This window comes from Vidua macroura, chromosome 1 (genome assembly GCF_024509145.1).
Source record: "Vidua macroura isolate BioBank_ID:100142 chromosome 1, ASM2450914v1, whole genome shotgun sequence".
NCBI classification, from domain to species: domain Eukaryota; kingdom Metazoa; phylum Chordata; class Aves; order Passeriformes; family Viduidae; genus Vidua; species Vidua macroura.
The window spans coordinates 9,021,151-9,038,498 of record NC_071571.1 but is presented as its reverse complement, the minus strand read 5'-3'; the positions used below and the strand labels follow the sequence as shown (position 1 = coordinate 9,038,498).

At 37.8% G+C, this 17,348-nt stretch overlaps 1 protein-coding gene across 1 annotated transcript in view; it reads left to right on the top strand.

Annotated features, from left to right (window-relative positions):
• The window catches only part of PTPRN2 (protein tyrosine phosphatase receptor type N2), a 636,596-nt gene that overhangs the window by 608,257 nt on the left and 10,991 nt on the right, over positions 1 to 17,348 (top strand). Inside the window, exons 20-21 of the mRNA XM_053982009.1 lie at positions 842 to 895; positions 2,899 to 2,963. Coding sequence (XP_053837984.1) covers positions 842 to 895; positions 2,899 to 2,963 — 119 coding nt within the window. The remainder of the gene's footprint in view (positions 1 to 841; positions 896 to 2,898; positions 2,964 to 17,348) is intronic.

Genomic DNA, 17,348 nt, shown 5'->3' with positions numbered 1-17,348 from the left:
GCAAAATATATCCTAGAGCAAAAGAGAAGGCTTGGGATTTTGGTGTTCCTAAGGCAATTTAAATAGATTTAAACCAATTTTGTGGGCTCTATTCTTAGACTGACTATCTTGGTTTGCTTCAGCACTAGTTAATTCCTTCATAGAGTTTACACATCAGCTGACCTGCTCTGTGGCTGTACTCCTATTGATTGATTTCACATATATTCTCTTGCCACTGAAAATGTTTAATCAGGAAGCTGTCGAAGACAACAATGTGTAAATATTAAATATATAACACTTCTGAAATTGAAGCAAAGCAGTAGAACCAATGCTTACTGATGGGTTTAGTTATTTTTACTATGATAAGATTACATTTTAGAATTTTTAAGAAGCGTTTCAGGAGATTTGGCATTTGCCTTTCTGGGAAGAAGCGGTGCTACAGATCAGCACACGTTGTACAAGGTGTAATGGAATAGTCTTTTTAAATTTTTTATTCAGTTTGATGACCCTTGATATTTCCTTGAGCAAGCTCATGAACTCAAAGTTTACCTCAAAATCAAGGCATCTCAAGATAATCTTAGTTTTGGAGCTAAGAAATGAACCATTTGAGAAAATAGCTCATTTGTTTTGCCAGGACAACAGTAATAATGGAATGTTTTCTGGGATTTCTTGGGCAGCAAACCAGAATCAAACTTTAAAGAAGATTATTTACCTAGTTGCTTGTTATACTAGGAAACTATCAACCTGAGTATTTATTCAAAGACAGTAATATTTGCATTTTCTTATTGCTTATTTTTGGCAGTTGGCAAAAGAAACAGTATATAATATGCTTAATTAATTTCTTGTGTCTGTTTTATTTCAGAAAAGTAAACAAGTGCTACAGGGGTCGCTCTTGTCCAGTAGTTGTTCATTGCAGGCAAGTACAATTTCTAAAATAGCTTTAGAGAGATCTGTATGTGTAAGAATTTAACGAAGATATAAACAAAGTGGGCAAATTAAAGCTTTACATTAATCACTAAACAGTGAGATAGGCTAAAAGTTTTAAGTATAATTCAAGTGGGTTTTAATGCTATTTAATACTTAGGATCTGTTTTCATCATGAAATTATTGTTCCATATGACTTATTAGATGTTGAGCCATGACATAACAATGTATGGCCACACTTTCTAGTATAAGTAGCACTTCAATTTCATACATCTCCTTCAAAATTACAGATGTTCTTTGCATGCCCTCCCAATTTAGTCTGCTTTATTTTATTAACACTCAGTTATGTTTCATTTCTTCTTTACTTGTTTTTAGTGATCAGGGTAAGAAGAGGGCAATGTCAGAGAGTGGAAACCTGCCCAGAGATTGAGTAATTCTTTAAGCACAGAGTATTTTTAGGCCTGACAATGTGATAGACGCACACTAAAGCTGTCAGGCAATTCGGTGGAAAAGTTTACCATAATAACATTAATGTTGGGTTTTGCCACTGGGGGTTCTGACTTATTTAGCAAAAATATCCTTGTAGATAATGAAGACTGAAAAGAGCCCTGCTAAGAGGCAGGATGTTTGCCATGTGGCACTTCACTTTGGATGGGAGTGAGGAGGGAGGGGTCGTGTTTCTCACGTGTGGCTCAGCCGAGTGAGGATGCAAGGAGCTGAATGCTCCAGTGGGGGCTTGTCTGCATTGCCTTCAGGAAACGTGAGAAAGGAACAATTCGATGCACAATGAAGAGACTTCACATTTCTTGCTATTTCTTCACTGTGATGGATGGAAATATCTGCCATGAACTCAGGAGTTTTTGTTTTTATTGGGCCTGATTGCTGTCTTGTCTCTCATTATTCAGCTTAACTAATAAGATTGTGTCTTTGTTCCCTTCATAGACGGAGAAAAAAAATTATTACCACTAGCTCCTTTTCTCTAAACAGTGATCTAGTAACTGAAAGAAAAAAATCTCTGTCTACAGAAATTAAGTTTCATAGCCTGACTGTAAACAGAATGCAATAGCATGCGTCATGCTGTTCTATTATTTTTTTCTTTCATTAATTCTTTTACACAAATTGAGCTATCAATAAAAATAATGGCTTAATTAATAAAACTACATACCAGCCTAATGGGTCACACATGCACCTTTGTAAAAATTTTGGGGAGGGAAAGAAAAAAAGCTTTTACTTAAAGTCTTAATTATGTTTGCTAACAGCAGCTCTAAAAGAGCATCACGCTGGCAATTACCCGTTGCTCTCTGAAAGGGACACAAGCTGCATTCAGATTAGGGATCTTTCCCCCTCCTGAGGCTTGGTCTCACATCTCTGAGGAAGGGCTATGGATACACAAAAGTTAAAGCTATTTCTTAAAATTACAAGATAATATTTCTTTCTGGTCATTGTTACTAGGGAACAATTAAAGGGAAAGATACAGTGCAAAAAACAAACCACTCATACATAGTGAAGAAAAATTGCAGTCCTCAGTAATTAAATATTTGGTTTTGAGCAGATCTCTGCATTCCCTCTGATCATTGTGTTCAAATGCAATCTGCAGCATTTTTAACTGTTCTGGATAATGTTCTAGTCAAACTTACTCTGAGTTCTTCATCTCATATATAAGTGACTGTAAGGTCACTTATATGTACACTTTTTTAATAGAAATGGTATCCTGGTTTAGGGCTTTCCACTGTTGTTTAAAATGTTTCTCTTGTATAAACTTAAAAAATCAAAACAAAGCCCTGTTTTCCATGCAGGCTAGTAGTTAATCTTCCACAACCAGCTTGTGTTTATTCAGTGCAAGATTTCTCTCCTCTCTCAGTACCCTCCTTTAACCCCTCATTCTCTCCTCTCCCACCATGTGTAACACTGTAACATTAAGGGCAGGTACCTTCGTGTTGAGTCTAGATGCACACTGATAGGCTTTATTTTTTCTTTTTCCTTTTCTGTTGGCAGCGATGGTGCAGGAAGAAGTGGAACCTACATTCTAATTGACATGGTTCTCAATAAAATGGCCAAAGGTGAGAATCAAAAGGCTTGTTACTTCCTCAGTACTGAAATATGTGCTTGTGTTGCCATGACAACAGTGGGGGAGCAATATTCACAGAGAATCTGAGAATAAATTAGAGGCAAATTGTACTCTTTCCTGAATGTTCTGTAGTTTTATTTTCATACCAAACGCAAATGCTTTGTGAATGAGAGGTGTGTTTGTGCTGTTGAGAAGTATTTGAATTTTTAAATTTATCATTTAAAATAGTTATTACAGTTTTTACAAGAGATGCCTTGGGGCTGTACAACCCTAATTTAGTGGTTACAGGAGCTAGGTCCCGGGCTGTTTCGTGGCTGTTGCCCATGTGGGTGTTACCTGCCACCATGACAGTCAAATGTGATTATTTCCCTTTTTGAAGCTGCCCATTGCCACCAATGCATGTAGAAGTGGTGGTGCCAGACAGGGCCTCGTGTCTGGCACAGATTTGTTTCTTACAAGGAAAAAGGAACAGGACAGAGGACTGAAAATAAATCTCCATTGCCAGTTCTGACACTATCTGTTCAATATTGAACAATGTATTTAACTTTTCTGTTTCTTAGAAGTCTCATCTGTGATATGCAAATTTATGACATGGGAAATAATCTGTCAACAAAACATAAACTTGTTTGTTAAAATGAACAATCTATAGATTATCTAGAGATTGGGACCGTTCCTTTTTTTTTCCTTGATTGGTAAATTGTTTATGGTGGGAAGTACTTGAGATACTCAGAAACAATCTTTGTTAGAACTGACCAAATTTTTAATGCTGATACTGTCTTCAAAAGGAAGGAGGGTGAGAGTGAGCCTGTAAACCTGACCAAATAAACAAAAAGAAATTTGCCTTTATTGATTCTTAACCTGAGTTCTTAAGCCACATCTGGCATTATGTGCACACATGTATTTAATGAAAAAGGATTAGTTGTAAAAGCATATTAATTTATAGAGAGAAACGATATTTCGTTCTTTGAATTCTAATCACTTTACAGTGTTTAATATCTTCTAACACAGACATATTTTTATATGTAGTTTAAAAATACTCTCCATGCTTTGTAGTCATCTGCTGTTGCATCCTGAATATTCCAGTCCTCTGGGACATGGTGGTATCCGGTCTCTTTAGAAAGAAGATTTTAGCTTTTCTTTTTTTTCTCTCCAGATTTTGTTAACATGTCTCATCAAACATGGACTGAATTTTCTGCCCGCAAGCATCATGTGGAACTTGCCACTGATGCTAAAAGAAGTTGTATGTTTGCCTTCTTCTTTGCGCTGTACTGAAAATAAATTTTTCAGTGGGATGAGATTAGTTTTTCATGCTCGTTGGAAAACAGGTTTTTGCTCTGTGAAGGAATATGGAGATATTTCCAATGCTTGTTACTTGCCACGTGACAACCTAGACTTTAAAAATAGAAGCAATGGTACATCGTAAAATTAATGTGGACCTTTGTTAAGTGTTTGTTCACTCATTTCGGCTATCAGCAGTGAGAAGCCATAATGAAAACTAGATTTAAAATATATGCAATTTATTGGTATATAGAAGTAAGTGAGGAGTATTTTCTAGCTCGAGGCTTTCAGCCACTTAAGGGAGGGTTGACTTTGTTGTAAAAGCACTGAAGAATGCCATTTATTGACTCCATTGTACCATGTAATGTCAAATTCCATTTTAAGTGTGGGCTTAGCGCTGCACAATGCCAGACAAGTCATGTGAAACTGGCCAGAGAAAGGCGTCACAGGGCTTTTTGGAGATCGGTCACCCCCATTTTGTTCTTGACCTGCTCCCCTCTGCCCATGGGGGTGTGCGACGCGAAATCCCCTGACCTGGTGCTTTGGCTGGAGTTTAAATGAAAGATCAAAGGGCAGAGCGGGCATCTCAGCCCTGCTGAGGTGGGCCTTTCCCAGGCTGTCACACTGTGCGGCCGCCAAAGGTTTTGTTCGGGCGGGAGCCGCGGCCCAGCCTGTGCGGCCGGGGCCCTCTTTGTCTGGCCTGAGAAGCTGGAGGCCCAGGTTGAGGATCCAATGTTCATCAAATGATCAAAGGCCTGAAGCCCTGGACATGAAATCTTTCTTTCCATTTCCTTTTCTTAGAGAATGAATTGCACGAGTGGCAAAGAATGCCCTTTCCAAAGCTTTTATGTGCAGTGCGAGGGCTAACTTCAGAGTCCTTCAGCGCTGAACATAAAAATGTAAGTGCACTTTCAATCTGGGCCCAGCTGCAGGGCCAGCATCGAGGAACCCTTCTTTCAAAAAGGCTTTTAAGGATTAAGGCCTTCAGTCTTTCAAAAAAAAAAAAAGCAAAAAAAAAAAAAAAAAAAAGCAAAAAAAAAAAAACGAACCAAAAAAAAAAACCACCACGGACTTTTAAGAATAAACTTAGAATAATTTGAGTTTCTTGTTCCATGGTCTGGTTTAGTAGAAAGTAGACAATAATGCATTTTTAAATCAAAGTAAATAGAGGAGTACTTAGTTTCAGCAGTGGGAAAGTAGAAAGCAATCAATAAATACCTTGGCTCTTTAGTGGGGTCTTTAATAGGTTGGGCAAAGGAACTCCTTTTTCATGTAATGATTTACTTCCCTGCATTCTCTTAGACAGTTAACTGTAAATGCCTTTGTCATTTACAATTTCTTCTACTGCTCATTGAATTAGTGCGAACACTTAGTCTATTAAACACGTTATAAATTCATATCTTCTACTACCCTGTTGTTGCCAACCCTCATATTATTTTAGATGCTGAAAGCCACCAACAAGGGACCTGTTCCTAAAAACTAAAGCAAGGGAAAAGAAACCAAGTTGAGGAGCATTTTGTGTTTGACATCTGCCACATCAATTTGACGGCCCCAACTCCTTTGAGGAAGGGAATTTTGAGGAATGAAAATTTTAAATTTTTTAATTCATCTCAGGGCACTTGCAGGACAGTAAAAGTTGGTAATGAGAGCAGAAATGCTCCCAGGGTGTACTTGAGAGGTGAATTGAGCTGGTGGAAGGATGTGTAGGAGCTCACAGGGGCACTGGGACAGATTTGCTGTTGGGGAAGGTTCTTAATTAATTTCACTGTCTTTGGTGTAGTAAATGCAATGACTGCATCTGTGCACTTGTTCCTAACATCCACATGAAATAATGTGAGATACTGGAATAGGCAGAGAGCACCAGTGTCTGTCCAGTGCTGCCATTCCTGTGTCATGTCAGATGGAAGCTACAATGCAAAGTAGATCCTTTTGTTTCATTGTTCCAATAATAAATGTAGCTATTTATCATGTAGTTTATTATTTTTTTTTCTTCCTAGCTTCATATGCTGTTGCCTAGAAAGTTTAGACAAGTTGATCTTTGAGGTCCCATTCCAACCTGGTGTTCTGTGATTTTGTGATATGCAGAGACTGATCCTATACCCATCAAGGCAATAAGAAAAATGACAGTGTTGAATCTGGCCTTACAGTAACATCTTTTAATACTATTTAACATGTTTCAACTATGGTACCTATTTTAACTATGATAACTATTTGTACATGGGTGTTAAAATTTTAAGACAGTCACCAAATCACATCTCATTTCAGTGACAGCCATCTTAGGACAAGCATTAGTTTTGAGTTAGAAGCTGAGAAGTGATTTAGTTCAACCCATGTGCATTTTCATTATTTAAATAAATACAAAAAATGATAATGGGTTGTTTTTGTAGATAACAATGCTTGCTGGATTTTTCATAGGGACTGTTTCCCTGAGGCCAATTTCTGCTGAGAATTTCAATGTTCCTGATGTATTTACAAGTTTTATCCTTTGTTACTAGGGAAGATAAGATGATTTAGATTTAGTCTACTTGATATTTCTTCCTCACCCCAAACTCACAGTAATGCTGAGCTGATCAGATTTTTTTTCTTTTTGTGTGATCTAGAGAAAAGTTGAGAATTTTCTCATTTCATGTCTTTCCCGCAGGCTGATTGTAGTGACTAAAAGTGTGATATATTGCAAGACATTTTTATTGAGTGTTTCTGGCACCAAAAAAAAAAAAAAAAAAAAAAAAAAAAAAAAAAAAAGGAGTCTTCCCACTTTCATTTTTCTGAACTGTGAGGGTTGGATAGTGTAGATAATAGTTTGATTTTTAGATATTCATCCAGCCAGCAGCTGCTTAGGGTTTGCTGACCATCCATTTTCTTGTGTTTGAACTAGCTGAAACAAGATGAGTGAAAGGGAAGGCGAATATGAATTTTAAAATCCTTTTAAAGTATTGATTTCCAAATTCTAAAACCCAGCAAAAAAGATTCGATTTAGCAAAGCCGAACCAACGGTTTATTCTCTTGCGTTCAAAAGCTTGGATTATAATTGATGAGCACACACACTCTGGCCAGGGCTGGCTGTGGAGGTTATCTCCCCAAGTCCTTTCCTTGCCCCTGCTACCCTATTGTTCGAGGGTCTTGTGAGTCAGCTCCTGAGCAGATGCAGTTTATACCGTGACATTTTAAGGCAAAACAAAAGATTCCTTAATTCGCCTTCTGACTCATCGTGATCAAATGATTTGGGCTAATCTGAACCCTTGCTGGGGTTTTGCTTATCTGCTGTTTGGATTTAACAATCATAATGAAGTTGTGAGGTTAGCTCCTCTCTGAAAGGATTTTATGAAAGGAAATGCTTGCCCATACTCGTGTTAAAATGGATTCAATCTGCTTATTTTTGAGTCCTTATGCAAAGTCTGAGAAAATTCTATTGTTCTGTTGTTCTGATACAAATCTAGAGCTGACTGTTTCTGACATGCTTTTGGTGAATGAGGGAATATTTCCTCAGCCCAGGATCAAGCTTCTCCCATGAAAATTAAATTTAATATACTGCTTTCCTTCAGAGGTTGAGACAATATATACTGTAAATAGGAGATTTCTTTTTCCTTTTTTTTTTAAGGTAATAATAGAGGGTCAAAAAGTGGGATTAGAAATAGGTGGTATTCTGGAAAAAAAATTACAGCAGAAAAATTCAGGACTTAAAAATACAATTGTTTTCAGGGTCTAAATTTGAATTAATTACATTGCTGGCCTTTGAGATTTGGGTGAGACAGATTATTATCTCTAGGAACACAGAAGAAAAAATAGAGAGCCAAAAAATTGGGGTTTGTTTTGTTTACTGTTGTGCCATCCACAAGACTGCCTCAGTTCTCAGCAGCAGTAATGCCAACCATGTAAATCTGAAATGCTGCTGCTTCAATTTCCAAAGGAAGTTGCTCGTGTCCATGTAAACATATCGTATGTTATAAGGCTGGTTTTTCCAATGAGCTGCATTTATGTATTGTAACTTTTATGTAATGAGTTACCCTGGAAACACAATTAGGCAAATAGTGCTTGTTCTTGCAGCCTTTCCCAGCAGATAATTAATCACTATGAGAGCTGGGCCCCCAGCTACATGCACAAGTGTATAGGGAATGTATAGGATAGTTTTTCATGGTCCAGCCTGAGGTGCTCAGCAAACTCTTACTATTTAGAAAAAGCTGTTTAAAGTAGTGTTTATTTCCTTTGAAAAACACATTTGGGCATCTGATGCTTTAAAGCTTTTTGCATGTTATTGCCTGTATGGAGTCATTGATTAATAGCTCATGAAAGGAAGATAAAAATGTAGCATGTTCTACAAGCTTCTGTTCTGAAATGAATTAGTGACCATGGGGAAGGTATTCTTGGTTGATGTTTCCCACTGTATGTTCTATGGTCTGCATTTTTAGGTGGTTTCCTTTACAGGATATAAAGATTTCAAGCAAAAAGCAAACATGTTATTGATACAATTTCTTTATCATATATATATATATATATCTGTTTGATTTAGTGGTCAGGGATTAACCTAAAAGAGCCATATTTCTTCAGTTATTTGCTATTCTTAGGATTTGATTGGAAACAACTTGGGAATAGGAAAGTATGGTAGAAAGAAATCCTAATTATCCAGGGTTAGGGGCAAATAAATCATGAAGAAAGACTGATCAGGCATGGGCTATTCCTTGGGAGAGGGAGCACAAAGGGGGTCCCCATAGAGTGCTGGAAGACCCTGAAAGAAATGTATTGATGTCAGTAAGCAGCTTGAGATAGTGACTAATTTGAAAACAAGAGGTCATTGACTGAAACTAAGGAGGAGACAAGCAGATAAGGAATTTGTGCAGCATTTTTCCCACCATGGGTAGGTTAGGATATGGAAAAGTGAAAAAGCTGGGTCACAGAAGTACTGTGCTGCAGCTTTGAAAGCAGCTGGACACATGTTTGGAAAAGGAAGTTTATATACAGAGAGTAAAACCATTTCTTTTTTGGTAGCTAATCTCATGCAGCAGAGGAGTGTTCATTTGACCAGTGGTGGTCTTCTGGCTGTAAAGGGAACAATTTGGTAGCTAAAGTGTACTAGCTAAAGTAAAGTTTAGCTAAAGTTTAGCTAAAGTGTAGCTAAAACTATTTCCCAATTTCTATAGCTGGACCAGTTTAGTCACTTTTAAGGATAAACTCTGTTTAAATATTTTAAAGATTGAATCCATAACAGTTGCATCTTTTATTCAGGTCACTCCATGTACTGTCTTGTGAGAGCTTTACCACCTACGTGCAATGTAAAATGAAAGTAATGTAAAATGTAGTTCTTACAATTTAATAGACTTATGTAGGCGAGCTACTTCTGTGTCTCCTGGAAAGAAAATGTATATTTTCCAAAGGGGACTTCAAGATTTTTGTAAGGCCAAGTGAGACATGTTTTCATAAATGTCATTTTTGCAATAAGCATCTTAACTTTGTTCATATTTGATTCATCAAACGGAGATCAACTGCCAGGTAATGTACCAAGAGTTTCTGGAAGAGATACTAAAAGCAGTAAATTGTGTAAAAATCCATGGGAGCTGATCCTGGGGAACATCTATTAGCAGGGAGTAACAGCACCTTCACAATACTTGCTCTAGATGTGCTTTGTGTGTGTGTGTGTGTCTGCACATGCACATGTAAGTTGAATTTAGATGCCTGCACCGGTATTTTCTACAGTGACAATAGGTGATTATAGGATATTTTACCCCGTATGGAATAAAACTCATTAGCATCCATTTCTATAGCAGTTCTTATGTAGTGATTTAGGCATATTCATTTTACTTTTAACTTCTGGGGAGGGTGGAGGAAATCTAATTGTAAAAGAGAAACAATTCCTATCATGTATAGAATGTGATGTGACAATTCTCACACACACTGGAAGTAAGGAAGGATTGGTCCTCAAATTAGCATCCATTTGCATTCAGTTACAATGAGTGGTTTCTGCATGTTTTTTTCGGCATTGACAAAGGATATTAACTTAAAAACTGGCATGTCAGCAATGAATATCTATCCCTGCAAGGCTGTTAAAATCAGTGTAAAATTTAGAAGCATTCTTTTCCTGTATAATTTTTTTAGAATATTAGATTGTGCCTATGTCTTCCATCTTCAGTGCCACCTTCCTTTGGATTGTGTACTGACAAAGCCATTACACATTTGTACATTTATTACATGCAGTCTTCAAGTATTAATACAAAATGTGTAAACAGTAACACATTATGTAATGCATATATGTAATGTATACTCTGTGTGTGCATGACTGTAACAATAATTTTAATTACTTCGCTTTTATCACTTTAAGCACTCCCTTCTCCACTTACATGCTTGCTTTGCCCATTGGGTACTTTTGTTGAAGTTGTTTTTGTTTGGTTTTCTTTTTAATAAAGGTAATGAAATTTTAATTTGGGTTCTTAGGTGCATAGAAGCACTTATGTATTTTGTCTGAAATTACAGACAGTTCACTGACTCAGGCATAGGCTGGGTCCATCCCTAACTACACACACATGCACACAGATTTTGTTAATCTCAAAGAGTGAATAAGCTTATAATGAAAATGCCAACCTGAATACATTAATCTTCTTTGTTATCTTTAAAAGTGTACCCCTCACTAGGATTTTGCTGATGCTTTTCTCTTTCCATGAAAAGCATCAAATGATCCTCCTGGCCAAGAGCAGAGCTACAGCAGTAGGCATCTAGATAACTACAAATGAAAATTGCTTTTATTTTTGTAGTTTCTAGCTGATGGTCAGACCCCTTTTTTATCTCTAACACTTAAAAGTGTTTTTTATTTAGTGGGTACTTAGTGCAAGTTGAAGGAAGAAAATACTCTTGTTTCTTTGCAGCAGAGCACCATACAAACAGCAGTGACTCATAGGACACATTTTTCACTTCCATGGCCTTCAGTACACTGTACTGCTGGTTTATCTTTTCATTATGGTTCCATGTTGCCTTTCTTCTGTAATTTCCCTCAAAATCACCAAATGTGGAGGTAACGGAAATAGGGAAGGCTACAGACACAAAGCACATATCTCAAACACCATAAGCTTTAGCAGATCAGATTCTAGCATTTATGAGGCCAGAAGTGAAGAGCAGAAACTCAGCTCTTTTCAGCCCAGGTTCATTCCAGCTAACTTTAGGCACATAAAACATCTAGTGTTAAGCATCTCACCTAACCTAGTTGTCTGGGTCTCCTCAGTCATCAAGGAGAACGATACACATCTCTGGAGGATAATTCTCAGGCAAATGAATTGCCCATCAGAGCTTACCCTCTCTTTCTTAGCTGTTGAGAGAGGAGATGACTAACTCCAATTCCAACTTCAAGGATGGCTGGAGTAGATGAGATGAGGTTGGGCCTTTGAGACTAAGCTAGTTAGTAAATATTACGGGTTTGCTATTAAAACTAATGGTCAGTGAAGAAGTGGTGTTACACTCCCCCTAGTTATGACCCTTTTCTCTTTAATCAGATTGAGTTTGCCCCTCATATGGTGTGATTAAATGTTTTGCTGCAACATTAAGTACTCAATGGGGCAAACACTTGCTGGGGCAGCTACATGAGCCTTCCTTTAGAAGCTCTCAGTGGGAAGCTGGAGGCATGTAGGGCTTTAGGAGATTTGCAAATCTACAGCATATCTATGCTATGTCCAGCTACATTAGACATTGGAAACAGCATGGCTGTGACAGTGTAACAGTCCATGAGTGCTGATTTACCCTCCTAACTCCCCAGAGAGCCCACTTGTGTCTCTATACACTGTGGCAGACAGAAGTGTAGATGGGTATGTTTGTGTATTAGGCTCCTGACAGACCTGGATCTATTTACTGTCTGTCCTTTGGTCTCCATAGTTCACTATCCCCTTGCTGTGGCAAAGCTGAATGCAGAAGAGGGACAGAAAATGCAGTACCAAAGAAAGCCTCTTTGTCAGTCTTCAGATGGGGAGGGAAGAAAGGCAGCGTAAAGCCGCTGCGCGCATTTGCTCTGACCGTGACACGCCACTTTTAGACATGAGTCATGCAGCCATCACCCAAACATGACAAACACTTGTGTTCTTCCTAAATACAGGCACACTGTGATGAGACAGCTTAGTGTCCTCACTGGCATTGCATTGTTTCCCCTCATTTTCTTTCTCAAGTGCATTTTTGCTGTTTCACATTATTACAAGTGTACCTTCCGCAGCGCTCCTGGCTGCCTGGGAAGACTGAGCCATGCAGGGTCCGAGGCTAAAGGCTGCTGATCAGCAGCATCCTGCAAACACTAATTGGTTCTTTTTCAGCTTCTAGCAAAAACAGTGTAAAGAAGTGTGGTAGGGACTGTTCCTTCAAGATTTTACCAAGCTAGCTTTTAATCTTAGCTAACAAGTCCCTTTGCCCTTCAAGGCCTAATTCAAAATCTATACAATATAATAAATATAAAAAGATGCATTAGGCAGGTAATATATGACTAGAATGAAGCTGAATACTTTCTGCTACAAAAAGAAAGGCATTTGTCATTTCTGTATTGCCCTTAGTACTCCATTTTTTTCTGTTGGGATAAATGCTTATTCCCACACTGATCATCATCATTTCCTTAAGGAGAAATGGTAAAGGTGCTAAGAACCCCCCCTCCCTTTACAACTGCTCAGCATGACTCCTACCTCATATATTCAGTATTGTGATCACTTTATGGTCAAGGAGAACAGAAAGAGAGCTGAGAAAGGTGCAAAGGGTATTGAAAAAAAGAAAAAGATGATCTATCTAGGTCTTTACCTCTCTAGTGTCCAAGTACCTTATAATCATTAATGGATTTGCTTTCATAACAACTCATTGGGTAGGGAAGAAAATGGTTCATTTTAGAAATGATGGTGTGAAACATAGGGTGAATTTAATGATTTAGCCCAAGTGGCTAAATCATTTAGCAGGAAGTCAAAATCTCAGTCTGTAAGAGAACTGAAATCTATCTAAACATAGCCCCCTAATGACCAAGCCATCCTTTAGGACTCACAGTAACAAATTTATAGGCATTCTGCAGAGTTAGAATCATATCTTTTTGAGGTATAGCTGGAAGTTTTTCCCAACTAAAAAATCCTTTTTAATTTAATATTTATGAGCAAAATGTATTTGTGAAATATTCACAAAGAAAATTCTTCAGTTTGGGCTATTTAAAAGGAAACCCCCCACAAATAACTGCTTTGATGAAGTATTTAAGCATCATTTCATTTTTATAAATACACAGGAAATTCAGAGCATCTAGAATCTAAAATATTCCTTTTAAGACAGAGCTTTAATATAAAATTCTATCAGTCTCACAGAATCTACACTGCACTTTTCATGAGTACTGAATAAAATAGAAGATTTGACTTTGCTTTCAGTGTATGTTGAAGCCTATTACATAAAAATCTCAAAGATTACCTTAATTAAGCTAAAACTTCTCATGCATTTATGTAACAATGATGATTGTTCTTATAACTGGGAAAAAACCAACCCAGCACATATTCAGATGCACAAACTCCATAGCTTGCTGAACCTGAAAAAAACTTTTTAATGATATGCCTTCATTTTTCCTTCCCAGCTGATACATTTAAAGATGTTACTCCTCTTGACAAACATTGTCATATTCCTGTGCTATCATAGTGACAGCAATACTGCTACAATGTGGAAGGGACCATCCTCCACAGAGTGTTTCTCATGTATCTTGTGCTTAGCAAAATAGGACCCCTGCCATGTCTAGGGGAATGAGAAGAGAGGGAAGCTTTCATTATTATAGTCATAAAACTAACATCAGGTAATTCACTGTGATTTTAAATATTGTGAGCTGCTGGTCACCTCATGGAGCCCACTGCAGCAGAATTTGGCTGGGTCGTTATTTATTGCAGGAGAAAAGGGGAATTTACCCATGTTTTTATGACATGCTGGATACTCCACTTACACAACTGTCTAAGGGCAAACACTTTAACCCCTTGAGATCTGCTAATCAGGAGCACCAGCTGTTAAGTGCCAGCATGCATCCAGCATTTATGCCTGCAGGGAGAGAAAGGGTTGCAAAGGATATGACCCTAAACTTCAGAAACCTCTTCTCTCCTTGGGGGCAAATATCATTCAGCTTGCATCTTCTCCTGTTTTCTTTTAGTTTATCCAGTTAATGTTCCTGATGTGGGTTGTTGTGCACTCACTGTGAATGCTTCAAGCCTTTAGGAAGATGATAGTTAATTACTGAAGTTAAAATCTGGCTTGCACTGGTGTGGAAGTGCTTTCAGAGATATTTACTCAGCCGGCTCACTGAGCTGCTAGGGGCAGGGGAAGGCTGGCAGTATCCGGCTCACAGTGAATTTCTGCAAATGTATGTTCTGTTTAAAAAAAAGCAGCACATTGCACAGTCATTTTTCACAATATTGCTGGTACAATATTAGCTCAGTCTCACACTAAGTTACATTGGTATGTTCATTTAAAACAAGCGATGAAATCCATTGTGAAAAAGCCTGTCTCAAACACAACCCCAATTTATTCCCTGCAAAGTGAAATACAATCAAAAGGTAAAAAGGCAGGTCTTTATTGTAGAAATTCTTCTTCTTTTATCCTTCTATTTAGCTTCTGAAACCAGTAGCAGACACATATGGGAAGAAAAGACAGAAAATACTGTATTTTTGACATGTTTTTGTTTTCCTTTCCAAATGTCACTTGCTCTCCAGCCTAGTATTTTTAACCCTTCCTTTAGATTATTTGTGGTATGATAATCAATTGACATCTGCATCTATTTCTGGACTTAATAGTTTAGAAGCCTAAGCAAAACACTTCCAATAATTGGATATCCTTGGAATCAGTGGATCAAGCTCTTCTAGCTTTTACTCTAAACCACTGCATCAAATTTAGTTTGTGTGGGTTTTCCAGATGAGCAATGTTTCAAATGCCTTAGCAGTGTGTGGATATTTTGCAGCCATCTCAGTAAGAGCATGACTTGACCCTAATGTCCTTAGATGCAATATCCCTCTCTCCCAATGTCATGTAGCATATGCTGTATTTTTGTCACCTGAATTGGCTCAAAAGCATAAATAAATTGTTATTGGGTACTGTAGAATGTAATGCCATATTGTCATACTCCCATATTAAAGAGAAAGCCTCAGCATGGCAAAGAAAGTGTTGAATTTGTGTCAGATTTCAGCAAAATAATTCCAAAGAATTATTGCAATTCATGCTGCACTTAAACACTGAGCTCTTCTCACCTGTGAAGGCAGGTTGGGTTCAGACCTCCCTTTGTGCCTTGAAAATCTCTTTCTTTGTCTGTGTCTGTCACCAGAAAACTTTTTACAGACTATTGCACATGCCAGTGGCAGTGAGCTGAATTTACATAATCCAGCAGCAGAGTATCCTAAGCTTGAACAGAAAAAAGCCCTCATAACAAAATGAGATTTAGTAGAGGACTAGCAATATATATTTAAACACATTTGTTTTAGTCACAATAAGGGAATAAATGCAGAACATGTAGATGCAGAGGAGGAAGAGAGGCTTACTCATGTAGAGTGAGAACGAGTCATGCTGGCTTTTTCCTATGCCATTGATTTCATCTCCTGTCCTGTGAATTTTCTTGTTTCAAGATGTTTTTCTTCTGAAACAGTGTCCTGTCTTTGCAGCACTAAGTTTCATTGATCAATCTCTCCAGGCATTATGTATTTCCCATCACCATAGTATCCAAGGCATTCAGAGGTGGAAAAAATGGTGTAGCAAACGAATCCCTGTCTCTGCTTTGGATTGTCTCTAATCCAATGGCATCTCAACAAGACATTTGATTTGCTCTGCTTTTCCCTAAAATTACCTATGGCTGAGAACATCTGAAATGCTTTTGGGTGACCTGCTGATCACAACACATGGGCTGGGGACACTAGTGAGTAAAAACTGATGTTTTAGGGACTTTACTGACAAAACACTTCAGGACAAGCTTCCCATTAAGCACACCAGTCCACTAGGACTGTTCTTATGTTCCAGTGCATGCATATTCTTTGGTGTTTTGCTAAATCAGGGTTTTTTGATCAAGTGTTGTTCATACTATTAGTCATGTCATTCCCTTAATGATGATAAAAAAGCAAATATTAGCTCACTAGTAAATGATGCAGTCTGCATCACAGAAATGGAGGAATTAACTCTTTCAAAGGTAAAATCAGAAGCCTGTCTGGCCATTAAAGAGGGTAACTATGTCTTGTCATAAACCTTTTCTCTTTTTGTCCTGAGGGTAGAATATTTTCAAATAAAGATCATCCCTCAGTAGTGGGGGCACATACATGTTACAGTCTTGGGTACTTGAGTCTGCCAGCTGCAGTGGGAGGATCTCTGGGTTCATCCTTGCAGCATACACCTGGGAAGCTCAGAACTGTGGTTAGCCTTGTCCATGGATAGCAGTGTCTTAAATATTTCTCGTATCTTAATTTCTGAAAGGAGAATTCCTCTTACTTTGAACCAAGATGCTACTGGAACATTTTGTTTCCTGGTTATCAAATGAGGCTTCAAGTGAGGCTGTAAAGTATGTGCAGTACTCACATAGCTGTGCTTCCATCCACAGCTGTGGTGGAACAGGAAAATCCCACGTAATTGCACGTGTGTATGTGAGAGTAAACACTGAAGAGAGCTACTGTGTTACACCAGTGTTAGGGTTTGTGAAGAGGGTACCTTTAGTGATGCTTTCCAGATGAATTGCCACTGCAAAACCTGCAACAGATTTAAGGGATAATTACTGTCACTGTTATCAGACTTTACAGTGTATGTAAGTATTGCTTTGCTCTGTTGTAAGGAGATTTGGGGGTTTTTAATTTTAAAATAAAACCTTCTATTTTTTTTCAAAGCTCATTCCTGTAAATCCTGGGGAGGGGTGGGGAACAAAAAAGGCATGCAATGCTCCACCCATGGTAATTAGCAAAACTGTCTGTAAGATCCTAAGTTGTCACTATTATATTTATTGAAAGAATTAATTCAATTTCTGATACAGCTGAAGAACATATGTTCGTTTATTTGAAGAACATATTGCAAATCAATTATTCTTGTAGAGTTGATGCTATTTTAAAATATATTTTATCAAGGAAACCAAATGAAATCATTCACTATTCACTGTTTTTCTGAATTTTTTAAAAGATGG